General features: G+C 44.6%; 2 protein-coding genes and 1 long non-coding RNA gene across 7 annotated transcripts in view; 1 reads left to right on the top strand and 2 right to left on the bottom strand.

Moving 5' to 3' along the window:
- DENND5A (DENN domain containing 5A) overlaps positions 1–5,369 on the bottom strand; it is a 59,791-nt gene extending 54,422 nt beyond the window's left edge. For all 5 annotated transcript variants that reach the window (XM_015286468.4, XM_015286470.4, XM_015286469.4 and 2 more), the window contains exon 1: positions 5,135–5,369. In XM_015286468.4, coding sequence (XP_015141954.1) covers positions 5,135–5,243 — 109 coding nt within the window. In that variant the 5' untranslated portion in view covers positions 5,244–5,369. The remainder of the gene's footprint in view (positions 1–5,134) is intronic.
- On the top strand, positions 4,988–7,968 carry LOC124418386. The gene is made up of 2 exons (XR_006939440.1): positions 4,988–5,258; positions 5,717–7,968. It is a non-coding gene; the product is annotated as an uncharacterized LOC124418386 (long non-coding RNA).
- Positions 7,969–8,989: 1,021 nt separating this feature from the next.
- TMEM41B (transmembrane protein 41B) lies at positions 8,990–17,403 on the bottom strand. Its single transcript, NM_001008469.2, has 7 exons — positions 17,280–17,403; positions 16,650–16,767; positions 15,543–15,671; positions 14,327–14,420; positions 13,388–13,492; positions 12,449–12,587; positions 8,990–11,707 (listed from the first exon to the last, which is right to left on the bottom strand). The coding sequence occupies exons 1-7, from the start codon at positions 17,332–17,334 to the stop codon at positions 11,538–11,540; spliced, it is 810 nt and encodes a 269-aa protein (NP_001008469.1). The 5' UTR covers positions 17,335–17,403; the 3' UTR covers positions 8,990–11,537.
- Between the last annotated feature and the right edge of the window lie 189 nt (positions 17,404–17,592).

Genomic DNA, 17,592 nt, shown 5'->3' with positions numbered 1-17,592 from the left:
GCAGTATGAGAAGCATTACCAAGAACACTCAAGTAGAACACTGCTTGCCCAAAAGGCAGATAAAAACAGCCATAGCATTTTGGAACTACAGGATCAATAATTCAAAGATTTAGAAAAACTCTGCTTTATTATTTGCAAGCAGCAGTATTGCCCGAAAAAATCCATGTAAGATTTTCTTTGTATAGTTCTCTTGCAGGAGAAACCGCAAAGGAACACACACAAGAAAAACAAAACAGAAAAGAGCAAAGGAACAGAAAATCTTCCAACTACCCAACTTTGTGTGCCCTGCCTTACGGATGTGAAACTCCAATGCCTTTCAAAAGAAGGTTTCAGAAGCCTGCCTTGTATGCTACATTCTTACGACACATTCTTAGCATCATTAGTCTACTCTGAAATTAGGAACAAAAGCCTGTAACTCTTCCCCTTCCTCCCACTTTAATTAAGACCCTTACAAATAAGCTGAATCTGTAACTGAATGGCGGAAGATGGGAGAAGGAAGTGTTTCAGGACGTGGGGAAAGATTTTCTAAAGCAAAAGCGATAACCACACAGTTGGTGTTATAGAAACATCACCTAATAAACCCCGACTCCAAAAGCGGTGCAGCAAAGCACAGCTGCTTCCCCCTTACATCAGCTCTCCCATTCTTTATTCTTCATATCAGCTACCCTAGCACGTCTGCCTCAGTTCCCAAAGAGACAAAAGATCTTTTTTGGCACTCAAACATGGCAAACAACTCGGGCTTCTTGGGAAAAGACAGAGGGGGCAGGGTGCAGTGGAATAAACTGTTCTGTGGATTAAAGCGTTTCACATGTGCCGGTGTAAGCCCGGCCAAAAGCTATCAACACCTATTGCACATCCACAGTGACCTGTGTGAGAAGAGTGCAGGGTCTGAGCCATGGTGCTGCTGGAGGGGCCTCCACGGAGCCAACATTTCATGGAGCCAGCAGTCTCAGAGGAGCAAAGGAAGTGAAAAGCCTTCCTTCAGCCTTGGAGGGAATGCCTGAGGGAGGAGGTGCGCTGTTAAGGAACTGTACAATGCTTGTACTGGTGCCATCTATATTAGGGACAAAGAGAGGCAAAAGGAAAAGGAAGAAAACACTTCAGCTTATGGCGAAATCAAGCAGTGGTTCCTACTGACACAGTTTCTGCAGTGAGTGTTGGCACTATTGCTGCAGCAAGACATGCTCACACACTATTTACCCCAGGAACAAACAATGCTGTTAAACTTCACTGCAAAAACCACAGTGGGCTCCAATCCCAAAATGCATTAATTAATTCCCAGAAATAAGTGTCCTAAAGAGGAAAATAAAAATAAAAATAAAAAATAAAGCCAAACATGAGTCAGAAATGGGCTTCCTGCTGTTCTGCGCTTGCTCTTCTCCTCCAGGCTTCCTTTTAGGCACTCCTGACAAATACCTCTGAGGCAAACTGAAAACCTACAACTTCTTAAGTGTGTTGAACTTGCAGGCTAACACAGCAGCCAACAACAGCATTACAGCAGGAAACTGCTGCACCAATCCAGAACAGCACATACATGCGTTACTCCTGATCAGTCCCGTGATGCTCCATCATTGATATATCCTGATCTTGCCTCAACGCCACTCAAAAAACGCAAGCAAGGCTATGGGAGATTAAGGATAATTAAAATAGTATTACATTCTCATAGAGTAAATAGAAAGCAAGTATGGATTCTGAAAAAGCACACTGGAAGTGTCTACAGGAAGGACAAAGCCTGGATACATGCCTTCACCTAACAACCGCTTGCATCTTCCTTCAAGAACGAAGCCCATCATCAGACCGACAACTCAAAGCACTAAGACACAGATCTTGGTAAAAGAAACAAGAGTTTCCCTATTGAATAAATTCATCTCGGGACCACACCTTGTATGATCTGTTCCGACTGGGAAGAACGGCAAAAAGAAATATGGGTGACACATGGACCACTGGCATTGGTCCTCCAGGGCATGATTGGGTTTGGTTGGTTTTTTTTGTTGTTGTTGGGGTCTTTTTGTTCTTGTTTTTTCAACAATCCTATTTGTAAATCATCATCCTTTTCTTCAGAGATTATAAGCAGTTTCTTTGTCCAACTACATCTCTTTGTAATGCTGCTATTCCCAAAATAACTACTACCGTCTTTGCAATACGGCATTCACGACTACGGAGGCACACGCAATACTGGAAGCATGGGGTGAGGATACAGCGCCCAGGTATTTGTGTCTGAATTTCACATTATGTAAAGGCAACTTACATGTAAGTAACGCAACAGCAAGTTCATCCATCACCCTGCCACTACATAATAAACAAACTACTGGCAAGTGGTTGGTAAAAGTTCACACATCACAGAAGAGGAAACGAAAACAAAATCTTTAGAGAAAAAGAACCTGGAATAACAATTCCAACTACTTTCACCATCACTCAGCTCTCATCCAAGCAATTCAACACGGAAGGGATTCCAGCAGGAAGACAATGCACCACTTTGTTCTCCTCTCCAGGACGCACTCTTCAATAGAGATTAGGAAATCCCACCATGATGTTGCAGCATTATGAGTCGTAACACACAAGGATTGTTGGTAGTTGATGTGTTTCATCATTTCCTCTTTGAAGAAGTATCTGTCACAAAATATTGCACAGCACCTAAGAGACCTGTCATCACTTCCAGCACCCTGTTATCACTGGGAAACATACCTCAGCCCTCCCCAGTCCAGCACAGAACCTGCTGCTGGATGAAGTTTCAGTAAGATCTAACCCCCAGGAGCTCTATGTTTGTCTGTGGGTTTGTTCTACCTCCCTCCAGCAAAATTCTGCCTCCTGCTTCTGACAAGTCCCCCCCCACTAACAACACAATCATTGGGATGAGAAAAGCAGATAACCACCACACACCTGTGGACAGAAGGGCCCAAGCTACAGGAAATATCTTTAGCTAACTAGAAAGCTCTACATATGCTATTTTTCATTATATCACAAGAAAGCAAACATCACTTTACACACCGATAGAAAACAACATGAATGTGTAGCATAGCATCACATAGCATCACATAGCATCAACTGTACATTTTCCATCACTCAGGAAAAAAAAGAATAGCATGGCTGTGCTGTTTAGCAAGCTTCCAACGCACAAAGGAGCGAGGCTAGCACAGGTGTCTGCTCAAGCAGGAACCAGACCGAGCATCAATCCTTGCTCTCAGGCTCCACCGCCGAGCTCGCGGGGAGGCTGCGTTACGGCCAGCGCAGCTGAAGGCCCGCAATGCCCACAGCCTCCCAGGCCTGTTGCCCTACCGGCAGCACCCGGTGCCCGCAGCGCCCGGCGGCTCCCCGCTCCCTGCGGCGGGCCGGTGATGACATCATGCCGTGCCGGCTGCACAGCGCGGCCCTGGCGCAGGGGAGCCCCGCGGGGACCCGCAGCCTCAGCCGGCAGCCGGGGCTGCTGCCGCTCCCCCAACAATGGACGCTTCGGAAGCAGACTGTCACGGGAGGGCAAGGATTCAGGTCCTATTTTTCAGCACAGAAATAACAAGTGGGGAAAAAAAAAAAATACAGCCAGACAAAAAGCCCTACTCCACAATAAGGCTTTCATTCAAACAAGAAAACCTTCCAGGAAGTACAGAGTGTTTCAAAGCCTGACCCAAAACCCACTGAAACCAACGGAGGCCCTTTGCACGTGTATCAGCGGGCACTGGAAGAGGCTGTAACCTAAAAGATGATTTAGGAAGCATTATCAGTGCCACTGCCGTGCATTATTAATAACGCAGCAAACTCAACAAAACACACTGCAATTCTGGCTAGCTCTTCCGTTGGGACGCTACCAACTTCTTCTCCTTCTCCTCATTCCTCCCTCTTCTTTTTTGTTCTTAACCTGTTCCTCAGGCCACACGCAGTCCAGCCTTCCCCATCACAACGCACACCTATTCCTCCCCCAGGCCCATATCCTGCAAGGAAGTCACGCTGCATTTTGTTCTCCTGTAGTTCTTACGTTGAGCTGCCGCTGTAATTCAAAAGGCCATTAAAGCGCAGACCATTACACTGTAGAGAAACCTCAAACTGTAGCCTGCAGCCACTGTGAAGTGAAGGGTGAAGGTAAGGTCCTGCTCAGCACCAGGAACTGAGGAGAAATTGTCTGTCAAGTCATTAAAAGAAGGAAGTTATCATAGCCCAAACTGAGCAGAGTTCATCGCAACAGACGAGTTCCATCGCATACGTTTCACCCTACAAGAAACAGGCATTAATTCACACGGCGCTTTTAAGGCAGATGCAAAACAAACACGCCTTATAGAGCCAAGTGAGCGAAACAAATACACACGATACGATCGAGGCAGTTAACAACCAACCAACCAACCACACCACCAGCGGTTCCGAGCTCAAACGCACGACCGGAGAACTAAGGAGGCCAAGCTTTCACCATGGCAGCGGTGCACCTTTCTGAGCAACGCCATGCAATCGCAGCCCGCGAGGCGAGGCCAAGGCTGACCCCCAGGCACAGCCACAACAAAGGGCAGCCGGGCAGCCCTCAAGCACGGCTTTGGCACCGCGCTGCAGGACACCGCTGGCCCCAAACGTACACACGCAGCACGTTCTCTAACAAAGCCGGTCGTTCTTAACGCTGTTTCTGTTAGGTGCTGCAGGAGGAGAACCCGTATCCCACGGAGAATCAAAAAACAGAACACGACAAGTAAAACAACTGCTACTTTCTCTCTAAAACCCCATTCCTCGTCACCAGAGCGTCCCAGGAGGCCGGGCTGCCTCACCAAAAGTTGGTGCGTGCCACCACGCTCCGGAAGGAGCGCCGCAGATCGCTGCTCGAGGCCGAGGTGGTCGCGAATAACAAACGCTCTCCTTGCCCCCCCCCTTTTCCCCACGCCGTTGGGAAGCGGCACTCGGTCGCGTTCCGCGCGAAGTTCCACACGCTCCCACGGGCGCCGCCGCGTTCCGAGCGGCCCCGCGGCCCCCGGGGCACCGCCGCCCGGACCGGGGGGGCGCCCAAACCGGAGCCCCGCGCCGGCCCCCGCCCCGTGCCGCTGCCCCCGCCGTGCCCGGCGCCGCGCGACACGGCGCCGAGGGCCGCGGCTGGAGAACGGCGGGGCGGCCGCCCGCGGGTGCGTCCCGGTAACGGCCGCCGCCCCCCGCCCGCGGCACTCACCGGAGAGCTCGTCCGGCTCCAGCCCGGTCTCGGTGTCCAGCCCGCAGATCACGAAGTAGTCGGCGAAGCGGCCGGGTGCCGAGGAGCCGCCCCCGCTGCCGCCGCTCATGCTGGAGCCCGAGGGGTGCGCGGGGCTCAGGGGCTGCGGGGCCGGGCGGCGGCGGGCAGCGGGGCTGCGCCAGCTGCGCCAGCTGCGGCGGCCGCCTCCATGATGGAGCGGAGCGGGCAGCGCCGCGCGGCATTGTGGGTACGGCCCCCAGCTGTTCCCGCGGGGGGGCGGCGCGGGCCGAGGGACCGCAATGCTGCGCCTGCGCACTGCGCTCGGGGGTGACGTCATGCTGCTGGGCCCGGCGGGGCGGGGGGAGCGGATTGGGGTGCGAGGCGCGCGGCCGTGCCGTGAGGGGCGGCAGCTGTGAGGGGCGGCGGGGCTGAGTCGCAGCCCCGGGGGACGGCGGCCGAGGGGTTGTGGCAAGAGCTGTTCCCGGGCAGCGGGGGCTCTGTTTTGTTTTCTGCTTGAATTACTGCCGCAGACATAACTGCTAACGGTTGCGTTTGCACTGCTAAGTGAAATCTCCCCCACAGACATTTCCTGAGGAACAGGGGACAAAGAACGAGGATGACTCAGGCCGGGCGCTGAGGGACGCGCGGCGCGTACCGTGCTGTGCGATGAGAGCATGTCTTCACGCTGAGGGACCTGGGATAGCCTCACCGCGCTAAAATTAGCGGCGAGCGGTTCCCCTTCCTCTCCTCGCCTCACCCAGCTCAATAACGGTGCCTTTCACACCACAGTTATTCCCTGTATTCTCTTCACTTTCCCCTCAGCTCAGCACGGCTTATAAGAGAAGTCCACGCTGCGAAGACGAGGCGAGTTCCTAATGCTGTGTGGGCAGCAGAGACAGCAGCCCGTGTCAGACGGCTCTGTCAGCGGTCCGCAGCGATTTGCAGCGCAATTAACTGGGCTCTTAAGCCATCTTTCCCAGAGAACTGCAGAGGGCTTTTCCGTCCTTCTGGGAGATTGGGAAAGCCGTGAGAAGAGCCGGTATTATTAGGATTCGCTTGATTAAGACTGTATAGGCCACAGAATGGGTTATCAATGAATGACAGTATTGCTTAGGTTTGACTGGCAGCTCTGACAGCCCGATTTTAAGCTGCTGGTGAGCCTAGGAGTGAGATTTCAATAAAGATGGAAAGATAATTAAATGCAGTAATACTAGACTGGAAGTCGCAACTCCACAGCAAGCACATACATTTAGACTCCACTGAGCCTTCCTTGTGGTTTGAGGAAGACAGCAGTGAGAAGAGAACTAGCTAAATCTGGTTGCTCCTATTCTGCTTCATTTGGTAGGCATTTTATGCACGTTTTGCTCCTCGGTCTGCTTTTGATCTGACAAAGGGCTCAGAATGCGATAAGCTTCATTTCTGTAAGCCTGCAGTTTAACTCTTAGAAATATAACACTGAGGTGCTGGAACATGGCCAAAGAAGGGCAAGGAAGCTGTTGAAGTCTAGAGAAGATGGCTTATGAGGAGCAGCTGAAGGAACTGATTATTTAACCTAGAGAAAAGGAGGCTCAGGGGAGTCCTTAACACTCTCTCCAACTACATCAAAGGAGGCTGTAAGTAAGGTGGGGGGGGGTCAGTCTCTTCTCCCAATCTATGGGACGAGAAGAAATGACCTTGAGTTCATGCCAGGAGAGGTTTGGATTGAACATCACGAAAAATTTCTTCACTGAAAGGAAGTGAAGGTTGTGAAGCATTGGAACAGACTGCCCAGGGAAGTAATTGAGACAATGACCCTGGAGGTATTTAGAATGTGTGTAGATGTAGTCCTTAGAACCATGGTTTAGTGGTAGCCTTGGCAGTGCTAGAAAACTGAGGAAGTACCACAGATATTGTAAGGGCTTTTTGTGTTCGTTTTGTCAAATAGAGTGAAATGGGGAAATGAATTATGTTCTTGCCCACAGCACATGCTCCAACCACATATTTAGGAGACTTAGCAAGTAAAGGTAAATGGGCCAGAAAGTAGGCAAATTTCTGGAAATACAGTTGAATAGCAGTATTTAACAGAACCCACGCCTTGCTATACAGCATGGTAAAGGACAGAAATTGATTTTTAAAAAGGAGAGTCTCAAACTAAGGAATTCAGATTCGCTTTGAATTGATATAAGAAAGGAACAGGGAAGCAGCTGCATGAATTTGAATCAATAAAAGGTGAATTAATCAAAAGTCACTGTAATTTTTGCTGTGAAAGGCTCGATTATAATTTGTCAGATAAGCTCTCTGCTTTCTTAATCTTTCTTAATTCTGGGCATTTCCTGGATGTGTTCAAACAGCTAGAGCTCTGTCTTCTCATTTTGTCAGTGACAACCTCTTTCCTACTGTATCTTTTCTTCCTGATTATTTCATTTCTGAAATTTCGTGTGTGTAGTGAACACAATGTCTGTAACATTGAATTCAAAGGCTAGCAGCTTTCATTCCTCAGTCTTCTTGACCCACGTTCCCAACACAGGGAACACCTAAAACAACCATTTTGTCAGTGAACTTTGCAAACTGACTGACGTCCTCAAGTGAAGCAACATTCTCAACGACACTGAGAATTTTTGAAAGTATTCTGTATGAAGTTTACAAAATTAAGTGTCTTAAATCTGTGGAAACTATGTTTACCAGAGAATCACAATGACATATTAGCAAGTAGGAAGTGATTTAAAAGATTTACTTTAAAGAGACAGAATGTGAACATAACTTGGTTACTCCTCATATGAGTTAATTTGGACTTACTTTGCCAACAGTCAGGATTATTGGAGGAGTTTGTTTAATAAGCAGTTAAAAAAAATGAGAAATTACTGTTTCACTCAACTCTTCTCAGAGAAATGTAAAGGCTAAAATAGAGCACTGGCTCTTTCTCTGTGCAACCGTTTCCCAAGATGAGGTAAGCTGAAAAAGATAAAGGTACTCTTCATCTTTTGCATCAGGAGCACTTCACATGACAGGATAACATTAATTTCTCATAGCAAGGTATAAAGTTAGAATACCTGTTCAAACTCCTCCGTAAAATCAAATCATAGCCTATGCATTAATAAGGGAAGTACATCAGATCTGCTAGATATTTTAGACGTCTTTTCAGTCTAATATACAGTTCTGTTTATAAAACTGACTTCACGTGGTGTCTTCTAACAGATTTGTACCTGTTTAAGTCATGTTTGTTGAACTTGGTAGGCAAGAAAAACAAACACTCACTCCATCCTTATTACACAGGAAACAGCTCAGGGAGGAGGCCCACTCTTCATGGTTGGCGCACCGGCCAATGCAGCGGTTGCCTGCTCCCTAAGGGATGAATTGTTACTTTCTGTCTTAACTGTACCTGCAGTACCTGGTGAGTATTTCTGTCCTTGAGCAGCTGCTACCTCAAGATCAATATTCTATACATTTGGGAAAAAAAAAAAAAACCTCCATAAAACATACGTAACATTAAGAGAAGGTGAATGAACCTATAACAGCTTCAGCATGTTAATCTCCCATTGGGAATTCACAGCAGAAAAACTAAATTACGTAAATGCTTCTATTTGAGGAGATGAAATGAGCTAAACTGCCTTAGACTGCAAAGTATAAAGACCTTCAAAGATTATTACTGTACATAAAGAAATAGCGTCCAGACAGAAGTTTATCTAGGTGTTCTGAAATAAAGATACAAACGGAATGAATCCCATCCACAGACATCATCATCAGTTCAGTTTAATTCTTAAAGTCATTAAAAAAAAAGCACCACTTCAAAGGAACTCACCCCTTTTAAATAGATTAATGGAAAATTTAGATTAGTGGAAAGTTCAGCGTATTTCATCATACTCAAAAAATACAATATTTCAAATTTAATATAATAGCTTTATTATCAAATGGCAAGAGGCATTTAGTCGTGCAGATATAATTTACAAAAAAATTCCAGAAGATAAACAGGTCAAAGTCAGGTCACCTTTAATTTTTTCATAGTTTAACTCAACTCTACCTTCCTGATTTGCCAGTTTACTTCTGGTAGATGCTATGGCTATCTCTCAGACTACTGGCTGGATTCCACAAAGACAGGGATGGTACCTTATTCCACAACACAGCACTTCTTTGCCTTTTTCACAACTACTTCAGTAGTCCTCATAGGATAGGGAACTGCCTGAGGCCATTGGAAGCTGAAGATAAACATGAAAGGGGTAGGTTTAAAAAACAAAAAACTAAGGTTTTGCAAAAGGAAATAACCTTATTTTCATCCTTTTTAAGGTTTTAAGGCTTTTAGCCACTGTGTTGGGAGCTTTGCCTACAGCTGAAACAGGTTTTTCAGTATCGTAGCCTGATCCCATCTACACAGTGAAACATAACTCAACAAAAGTGCCAAGTGATAGCATGATTCATACAAAAGTTCATTCCTTCTTTAGTGTCAAGGTTCCACCAAAACATTAAATGTACATAGTGTTGAAGGAATTCTACAACAGCATCTGTTAATGACAAAAATTGAGGCAATTTCAGAAAAGCCACTGGGCAACGTGTAATTTACTTGGAGTTAAGCTGCATGAAAAATTAACTATGCAGATGAATGGGCTGTAAATCTACAGCTATTTCACACTCAGTAGTCCAGTGGGCGCTTGGCTCACAACAGCTACTATTTATTATGGAACAAATCCTCTAGGTAGATGAGCTCTGAGATTAGAATCACAGCAATTAAAAAAAAAATCATTGTTAAGTTTTAAATGACAATGAAGTATACTTTTAGAGTAAATTCTAAATAAGAAAACAGCTCCTGAAGCTAAATGCTTACAATAAATTTGTAAACAGAAGTTAAGTGAGTTTTGCCTATATAAAACCCAGATTTAAATAAAGGACAGAAATAGTTCATCAGTACTTACTATATATTTACACGTAATACTGCAATAAAATGGAGTCAATCAACATTATGTTACAAAAAGAACAAAATTCTTTAAAAAGGTACCAGTACCTTTCACATTATCCCATTTATGGAACTATTCTCTTACACCTCAAATGATCTATTGTATGATAAGTTAACACGAGGACACGGACAAGTAAACCCTTGAACTGGTGCATATGCTAACGTGCCAACTCCTGTTTCAGCAAGGTACTTCAGGGGCAGAAACTTAAAGCCTGTAAGCAGCAGTGGTTTCAGTAGGATAAACACGCACCCAAGTTCCTTGCTGATCAGGACCTCATTTTACAGGGTTCCACTGACAACAGAACAGACTACAACAGTTATAACCATACAAGGCGAGGTATCACATACCTTATTTAGTGAATATATATATGCATATTATTAAAGATAAATTGTAGCTGGTTGTCCATTGCCAGTTACTGACTTGCCAGAAAATGGAATCGCCCTTCTAATCTTATGTATGTTTACCAAATTCTGTTCCTTGATGCTTCGAAGAGTAATTGGAACCAGCTATTTTATAAGAACTGCACCAATTTACGTACCTGATGCTCCTAGCCAATTGAGCTACCATGAAAAATTGTATATCCTTTGTATAATGCTTGAGAAATGCTAGTAATACACTAAACTTATACATTCTTAATTCACTGGAAATTAAAGTTCTATATAAATATGATCATTTTCTTGAATTTGCAAGATAAATGTATGCAAGTGAAATATTGGCAAGATGAACATTAAAAAAGTTGTTTTAGAACTTCAACATCAGCTGGGCACAGTAAGAATTGCAGCCTGCTCTCTTACATTCCCTCCCAAAGAAAAAAAACTTAGAATATGAGACAGAATGATTTGACACTTTGTCTTTGTTAATCCAGTTAGTAAAGTGGATGTAGGTTCAAGTATTTCAATCCATACAGCACTAATAGAAGCAAACGATCAGGATGAATGTATTATCGTAATTAAACGACTATTCAGACAAAATAAGTTTGAGTGAGCACCGTTATTACATTATGCTATTACTTTGGAACTCCAGAAGGAGAAAAAAAACATCGTTGATGAGAAGTGTGCTCAGATCAGATCACATTCAAGGCTACGGAAATGTTGAGAATGTTACAAAATCTGAGCAAATAATTAAGGGATTTTTTTTTTCTTCTTGCAACTTTTAGAAAGCGATCTGTAGCTCATGTCTACATTACAACTTCTGCTCCGCATATTCTCAGAGCGGAACATCTGTTTTCACTTCCCTCATCCTGAGGGCCACACATACCATCCTCACTCCCCAAAGCAAAACACTGATGGTTTGGTTTAAAACTGTCCGCAGTACATTTCTGAACATCGTTCTCCCAGGCCACGTGTTCAGTTAAAGACATCCCTACCATCACAAGCTTCCCTTTAAAATGCTTATGAGCCAATAGAAAAGCAAATATACAAATATCAGAAGTGCCAATCCTGAGATGAAATATGGGAAATTCGGGTCCAGTTTGATCATTATTCAAACTTCTGTTTCAGTTTCTTCTGGAAGAGAGCTGGTAGGATGGAGAGGATGGCTAGAATCATGAGAACAAAAAGAGAGTTCCAGGAAACAGCTTCCCCTGCTGTTGTAAGTTGGTATAGTGTTGTTCCTGCCTTAATGGCTACAAAAGATGGTGGTGCCACACCTGGAAGGGAAAAAGTAGAAGGTAGGATAAGTAAGAAAGAAAAAGCAGCTTTGTGGAAAGAAAAAAAAACCTTATAAATGAGTCATCCAACCTTTAACATCAAAACCTCAGGCTTTACTGAGCAGTACATACAAATATAAAATTCAAAGAAAATGCCGTATCAAAACCTGTTTATGCTACTTTTAATACTACTTAATGCTAATTAAAGCACTGAAGACAATATACTTATATATCTCTGCTAGACTGTGCAGATTCTAAGGTGTCTCTACCGATCGGTTTTAGTTACTTTCACAGAAGAAGTTTATAAGTTGATTTCTAACCCAATTAAAAAGACAAAAGTACATACTTAGCACTACGTTTGTTATGAATTCACTCGTAGAAAGACATATTATGATAAACAAAATGCATAGGAAGGAGAGGAACAATCCTTCAGATCCAAGTTAAATATATCCTCACATGGCCACACTGAAGAAGAACACCACAAATTACTATTCGAAAAGCGTTTACACAACGTACATTTCCTTAAGTAATCAGCCTGGGTTTGTAATACCTCATTATTACAGTGGGTTAATCTTGAAGACTAAAGTCCTCAAGCTCCACCCATCGAAGAACTGTAAGCACAATGTCCTCGTGTAATCTTTCAGCTGTCCAGTAGGTGGTGATCTCCACTGAACAATGCATAAAGGAAAGCAAACCATGCTCCTGGGTACCACCAAATTGTAGTTCAGTCAGAATTCTTACCTAGAAAAGTGCCAATGAAAAATACTTTTAATGGCACATTTATTACAGGAGATGTTATATTGATAAACCAATTAGGAAGAAACGGTGTTATTCTCAAGAATATTATGTAGTTAATGAGGTGTTCTCTGTGACGCTCAACCTGAAAAAGAAAAAGATCAGTTAAGTGGTGCACCGAAAATAAATTAATGATTTTACTACTAAGGACTTGTTAAGATGTTCTGTGCAACTTTTGTAGAAATTCTGAAGTTGCAAACAAGTCAGTTAAAAGATGTCTCAAGAGTCAGTCACTGGTGAATCACTAATACAAAGTACCATAGCTTGTCTGGAAATACCAGTCCATGGTAAAGCATGGCGACGGTGTGCCTGAATCAGCTAACAAGTAATTCAGCACAGCAGCAGGCCTAATTCTAACATTAGCTCAACAACCTTTCCCTAACTGCGGTCCAATAAACACTACGATCTTGGCATCCTGCTCCTTAAGCCCCTGCAGAACTACCAACAAAGTTTGTTCCTCATCACATTCTGCCCTAAACTGTAATCAAACCTGAAAAACGGCTGTACTCCTCGCCTGAAAGCTTACCCTGGCCATGGGTATGAAGTTCATCAGCTGGCTGTTGCCAGAAGTCTTAAGGCCTGTCTGCCCTTACTTTCTAAGGCCCAGGATTAACGCCACCCAGGAGCAGCCATGATAGTCTATATTTTACTTGCAGTCCATTTCATCATCCTCAACTCTATCCCAGCTCCTGATACCAGGACTGTATCAAAGCCTCTTCTACTCCCAGACTGGCTTTAGCATACCACCCAAGAAGTAACAGCGTGCTGTCAGAAAGGGATCAGAATCATTTCCTTGTAGGTGTATGAGCACAATATCCTCTTATCTTCCATCCTATTCTACTACACATTTTCTATCAGAAGACTCAGCCTATCCAGGAACTTTACCTGTTCTGACCACTTCACTGCTTTTTCGGTTAAGTATTTGTATACAACAGGTCGCCCCACTAAGTATGAAAGCATGTAGCAGAATGAAGCTCCAAGTCCCGAGCACTGAAAAAAGAAAACACAAAAAGCAACAAATTGGCAGAAAAGCTCTGATTAACATTAGCCCTGTGTCCCTGCAACTACACTGTCTGGATATAGGCTACTTCTATGCAGTCCTCTACTGCACAGCTCTAATGAGGAAGAGCTCTGTGTGCCTGTTCCCTAAGAACTTTGTTGACACAAGACAGTTCCTTTAATTCCAAGGCATTTTTATCAATACTGACACAAAGTAGCCAATGTTGATTACTTATCAGTTACCATTGAGTGTTTCTGTACTTTTAAGACTCTGAGCAATGAAAGCCCTGGGAAAAAAAGGGCATAATGGCATTTAAAAGAGATTCAAACTTGGTATCATCACCTTAGTCCTCCCCTATACCTACTCATTTATGTAGTTCTTAAGTACTAAGGCTCACTATGACATCTTCTGAAGCTTGTCAGTAGCATTTCTTAAGTTAAACTTCTGGGGTAACTAAGCCAATTTAAGACAAAGCACGTTTTGCAGCACATGAATAAGAACGCAGTATTTATGTTCTGAAATTACAGGCACGTTCTGGTGGATGCTGAACATTTGAAGCAAGGGCAGTTCTCCAGCTAGTTAACACTCAGCTGCCTCCATTATTAATAAAACTTGGACAAACAGTTGCTTGGATCATCATCCAGTGCTGCAGTGAGTTTTGTGGGTAACATCCTTCTTAACAAAGCTTAACAAGAACTCATTTATTTCCTGGAGACTCAAGTATACCACAGTTTCATTCAGCCTGTGATTGTTTCAAACAGAAAGCTGTTGGAAAAAAAGATGGATAAAAATATACACCCTTACAGACTGTTTTCCATACTTACCAGACAAACCAGAAATAAGGCCAGTGGAAAGGGATAAAGAAACCCCGACAGGATACTGAGAAATATAGACCCAGGGATAGCAAATGTTTGCAAGCTGGATGCATCTTAGTTAAGGAAGTTTGTTTACTGTTCATTTCATAACAAGTCAGCACATATACCACAATCCAGAAAACTGTAAGTATAAATACATACAGCCTCAGAAGATCCTTATATCAAAATATTTCTGCAGAGTAGCACAGAAGCACAGACGGCCCACGCACAGGGAAACAAGGAATAGATACGTTGTTGACAGGTACAAAAATAAGTCAATAAATAAATGATGTAGTACACTTCTCTTCAGCTCTGTGTCACCTTTGACACTGCAGCTTTACTGTAAGATTACAGGAAACGCAGTTGTGTTTTTACATTGTTGACTAATGATAAGCAGATTCCAGCTACTCTGAAGAGGTCACAGAGACCTACATGTACTACCAACTTCAAGGAACTGACTGAAATACCGAGAAGTCAAAGAGCGTTCCTTTGTATCAAGGCCATTACAGACAACATAGCTTTTTTTAAGTGTCAAGGTTCCGAGATCACTGTAGCAAGCTTATCAACTAAACAATCTGTTGCTAAGATAGCTGACACAATGCTGCCACATCAGCTGCTACACATCAGCTGTTTAATGATTAATACATTTAGCACTCATGGAAAAAAGTTAACACAACAGATAGCCTTTGTGCCTCACTAACTTTAAAATGAGAATTCTTTCGTTGAGAAATGATTTAAGAACTTCTGCAAGCAACTCATACACAACACTTTTTGATGTCTAAGGAAGACAAATTCAGGCATTTCTATCTGGCAATTTAGTTTGTATTCAAAGAGAGCGTATCACCAAAGTCAGACCAAGACTCTCATGCAAATCCAAATACTGTCCACAGTAGATAGAGCACAGATGAAGCTGAAAGCAAATCTTAATCAAATGACATACGTAGTTACATGTAGTAAATAGTACTTGTTCATTCTACTTACTCCTTTCTTACAATCTACTAACACATACATGTAGGGTTTTTGTTTGCTTTCATAAGTTCAAAGGTTCTGGAACTTGTCCTTTTAACATACCTTCACGTACTACATTCCTTCTCACTAGACTGAGAAGTTTATAGGCAAATCTGTATTTTTTATGTCTCTTTCAGAGAGAAAAAATGATAGCATTCTCCTATCAGAGAAAGGATACAAAACATATGTGGCAAAATAAGCCACTAATACTTGAACATAAAACGTGTCCTTGTATTTGGACAGGACTTTTCCCAAGGCCTTTGCATCATCCATATCTCTTGGGATCTTTATACATTTTCCTTCTTCTCTGCAAGAAAAGAAAGCAGGATGGTATGAGATATATCTGAACAGCATAATGAAAGCACTTGTTGAATATACAGATAATAACATACATAAGATCACTGGACTACAACCTTCACAAACAAAATGCATTACTACTAACATGAACCTATCTAATATTTATGCTTTTTGAATCAGAGAAATCCTCCACTTCAGATATTTGTTAGCCATATTTTCTACTCATTACAATACCTCGCTTTATTTCTAGCATTTGTGTTTTCCTTACCAAGTGCTGGTTAAAAATAAATCATCACTCCAACCTGCCCTTTGACAACTGAACAGCACTCAGCATTTCAGCCAAAACCAACTGTAACTGCCTTAATGCTAGGGCTGCAACATTTGAATTGCAGCAACAGCAGTGGAGTGTCACCTCACAAGCAAATAAAGCTTTTAAGAGTGAAATCTTATGTCACACCTTAATCCGGTGCAACCCTGGGCAGCACAGTTGAGTGTCCTCTCTTCCTCTTTATCAGACTTAGTGATCGAACTGTTGAAACTGAACTTGCTGAGCAAGTTAATCACACAGAAAATTAACTACTAGAAGAAAAGAAGAAAGTTGTAAGACAAGCAGGCTTCTATCTTGCCAAACTATTTACAGCCCTAGCCAAGCACGTTTTTTATCTCAGCTGAAGACGGTTAAGAACAGAGCTGCCATTGCTAAAGGGACAAGTGATAACTTTCTAAAGCACGTGAACTCAACTGTGCAACAGAACCGCCTAGGTCAAGCACAGCTTCTCTGTGCTTAAAGAGATCCTACTGATTATTGTGTATTCCAACAATGCATTTTGTATTCTGACGTACTAAATCATACATTCCAGCTCCCTTTAAAAAATTAAAAGTGTCTATAATTAACTTACAGCAGTTTAAATGCCACTTAACCACGCACAGACTCCTTCACAATTTGATACTGAAAAGCAGATAAGTTTATCTTCCCTGGCATACTTACTCGCTGAGTTGTGGGAAATTCTTATATACCAGAAACATAAGGAAAGCAGCTATTGTGAAGATGGACACCAAAATCAGAAGAGACGTTCGAGCAGATCCACCTTCTGCCTGAGCTTTTCCTGAAATTCGACACGATTACAGTTAAGAGTTAGCACTTAAATGCACGAGTTATGCTCGGAGGAAGCGTCAAGGCGAGCTCCCAGCCTGCCGCCGTTTCAAAACGCACGGACAGGATGATGAAAGGCGGAGGAAGCGGAGCCGGCCGGGTGAGCCCGCAGCCGTGCCCAGCGCCCAGCGCCCAGCCCGGAGCTCAGCGCAGCCGCCCCGCGCACCGCGAGGTCACGCTGACCGCGGCAAGGCCGAGGCGCCGCGCCCACACGGTACTTACGGCTCGCCAGCCCCACCTTCACCAGGTGAACAACAACAGCAAGGAAGAGAAACCAGAACGCGAACCGCATCTTCTACCGCCGTAACCGCCCGCGCTTCCCCTCGGAGAGCCGAACAACGCGCTCTCCCCACCGCCGCACCCGCCGGCCCTCAAGCGCCCCAGCATTCCCGCAGCCCGGCCGGCAGGCGCGCAGAGCCACCCCCGGGCCGGGCTGCGCTCGGCTGAGCGGCCGTTCAGGCTGACCTTCCAGAAGCCGCTGGTGCCGGGCGCTCTCCGCCGCCGCTCGCCGCTGCGCCATGGTTCCACGCTCCTCGCGCCCGGCGGATCGGGCCCGGCGCAGGCCTCGCCGCCAACCAGGGAGCGGGAGGAAGAAGGCGGGCCCGGGCCGCTCCTCCTCGCCCCGCCGGGTCGCGCTCTCGCCTCACCGCGCATGCGCAGCCCGGGAAGCGCGGAGCGTGGCGCAACGCGCTTCTGCGCCGCGCGGGGCGGGAGTGCGTGTGGGGTGGGGGCAGAGCGGGAAATACGGGAATGCCGCCTTCTGGGGAGAGCCCCTCCA

This window comes from Gallus gallus, chromosome 5, assembly GCF_016699485.2.
Source record: "Gallus gallus isolate bGalGal1 chromosome 5, bGalGal1.mat.broiler.GRCg7b, whole genome shotgun sequence".
Lineage (NCBI taxonomy): Eukaryota > Metazoa > Chordata > Aves > Galliformes > Phasianidae > Gallus > Gallus gallus.
This window is presented reverse-complemented; position numbering and strand designations above follow the sequence as displayed.

Coding starts and splice junctions, on each gene's coding strand:
- TMEM41B (NM_001008469.2), bottom strand. CDS start 17,334: ATGGCGCAGCGGCGAGCGGCGGCGGAGAGCGCCCGGCACCAGCGGCTT. Junction 15,672..16,649: donor AATTTCCCACAACTCAGCGA/GTAAGTATGCCA, acceptor CTTTTCTTGCAG/AGAAGAAGGAAAATGTATAA. Junction 12,588..13,387: donor CAGTGAAGTGGTCAGAACAG/GTAAAGTTCCTG, acceptor TTTCTTTTTCAG/GTTGAGCGTCACAGAGAACA.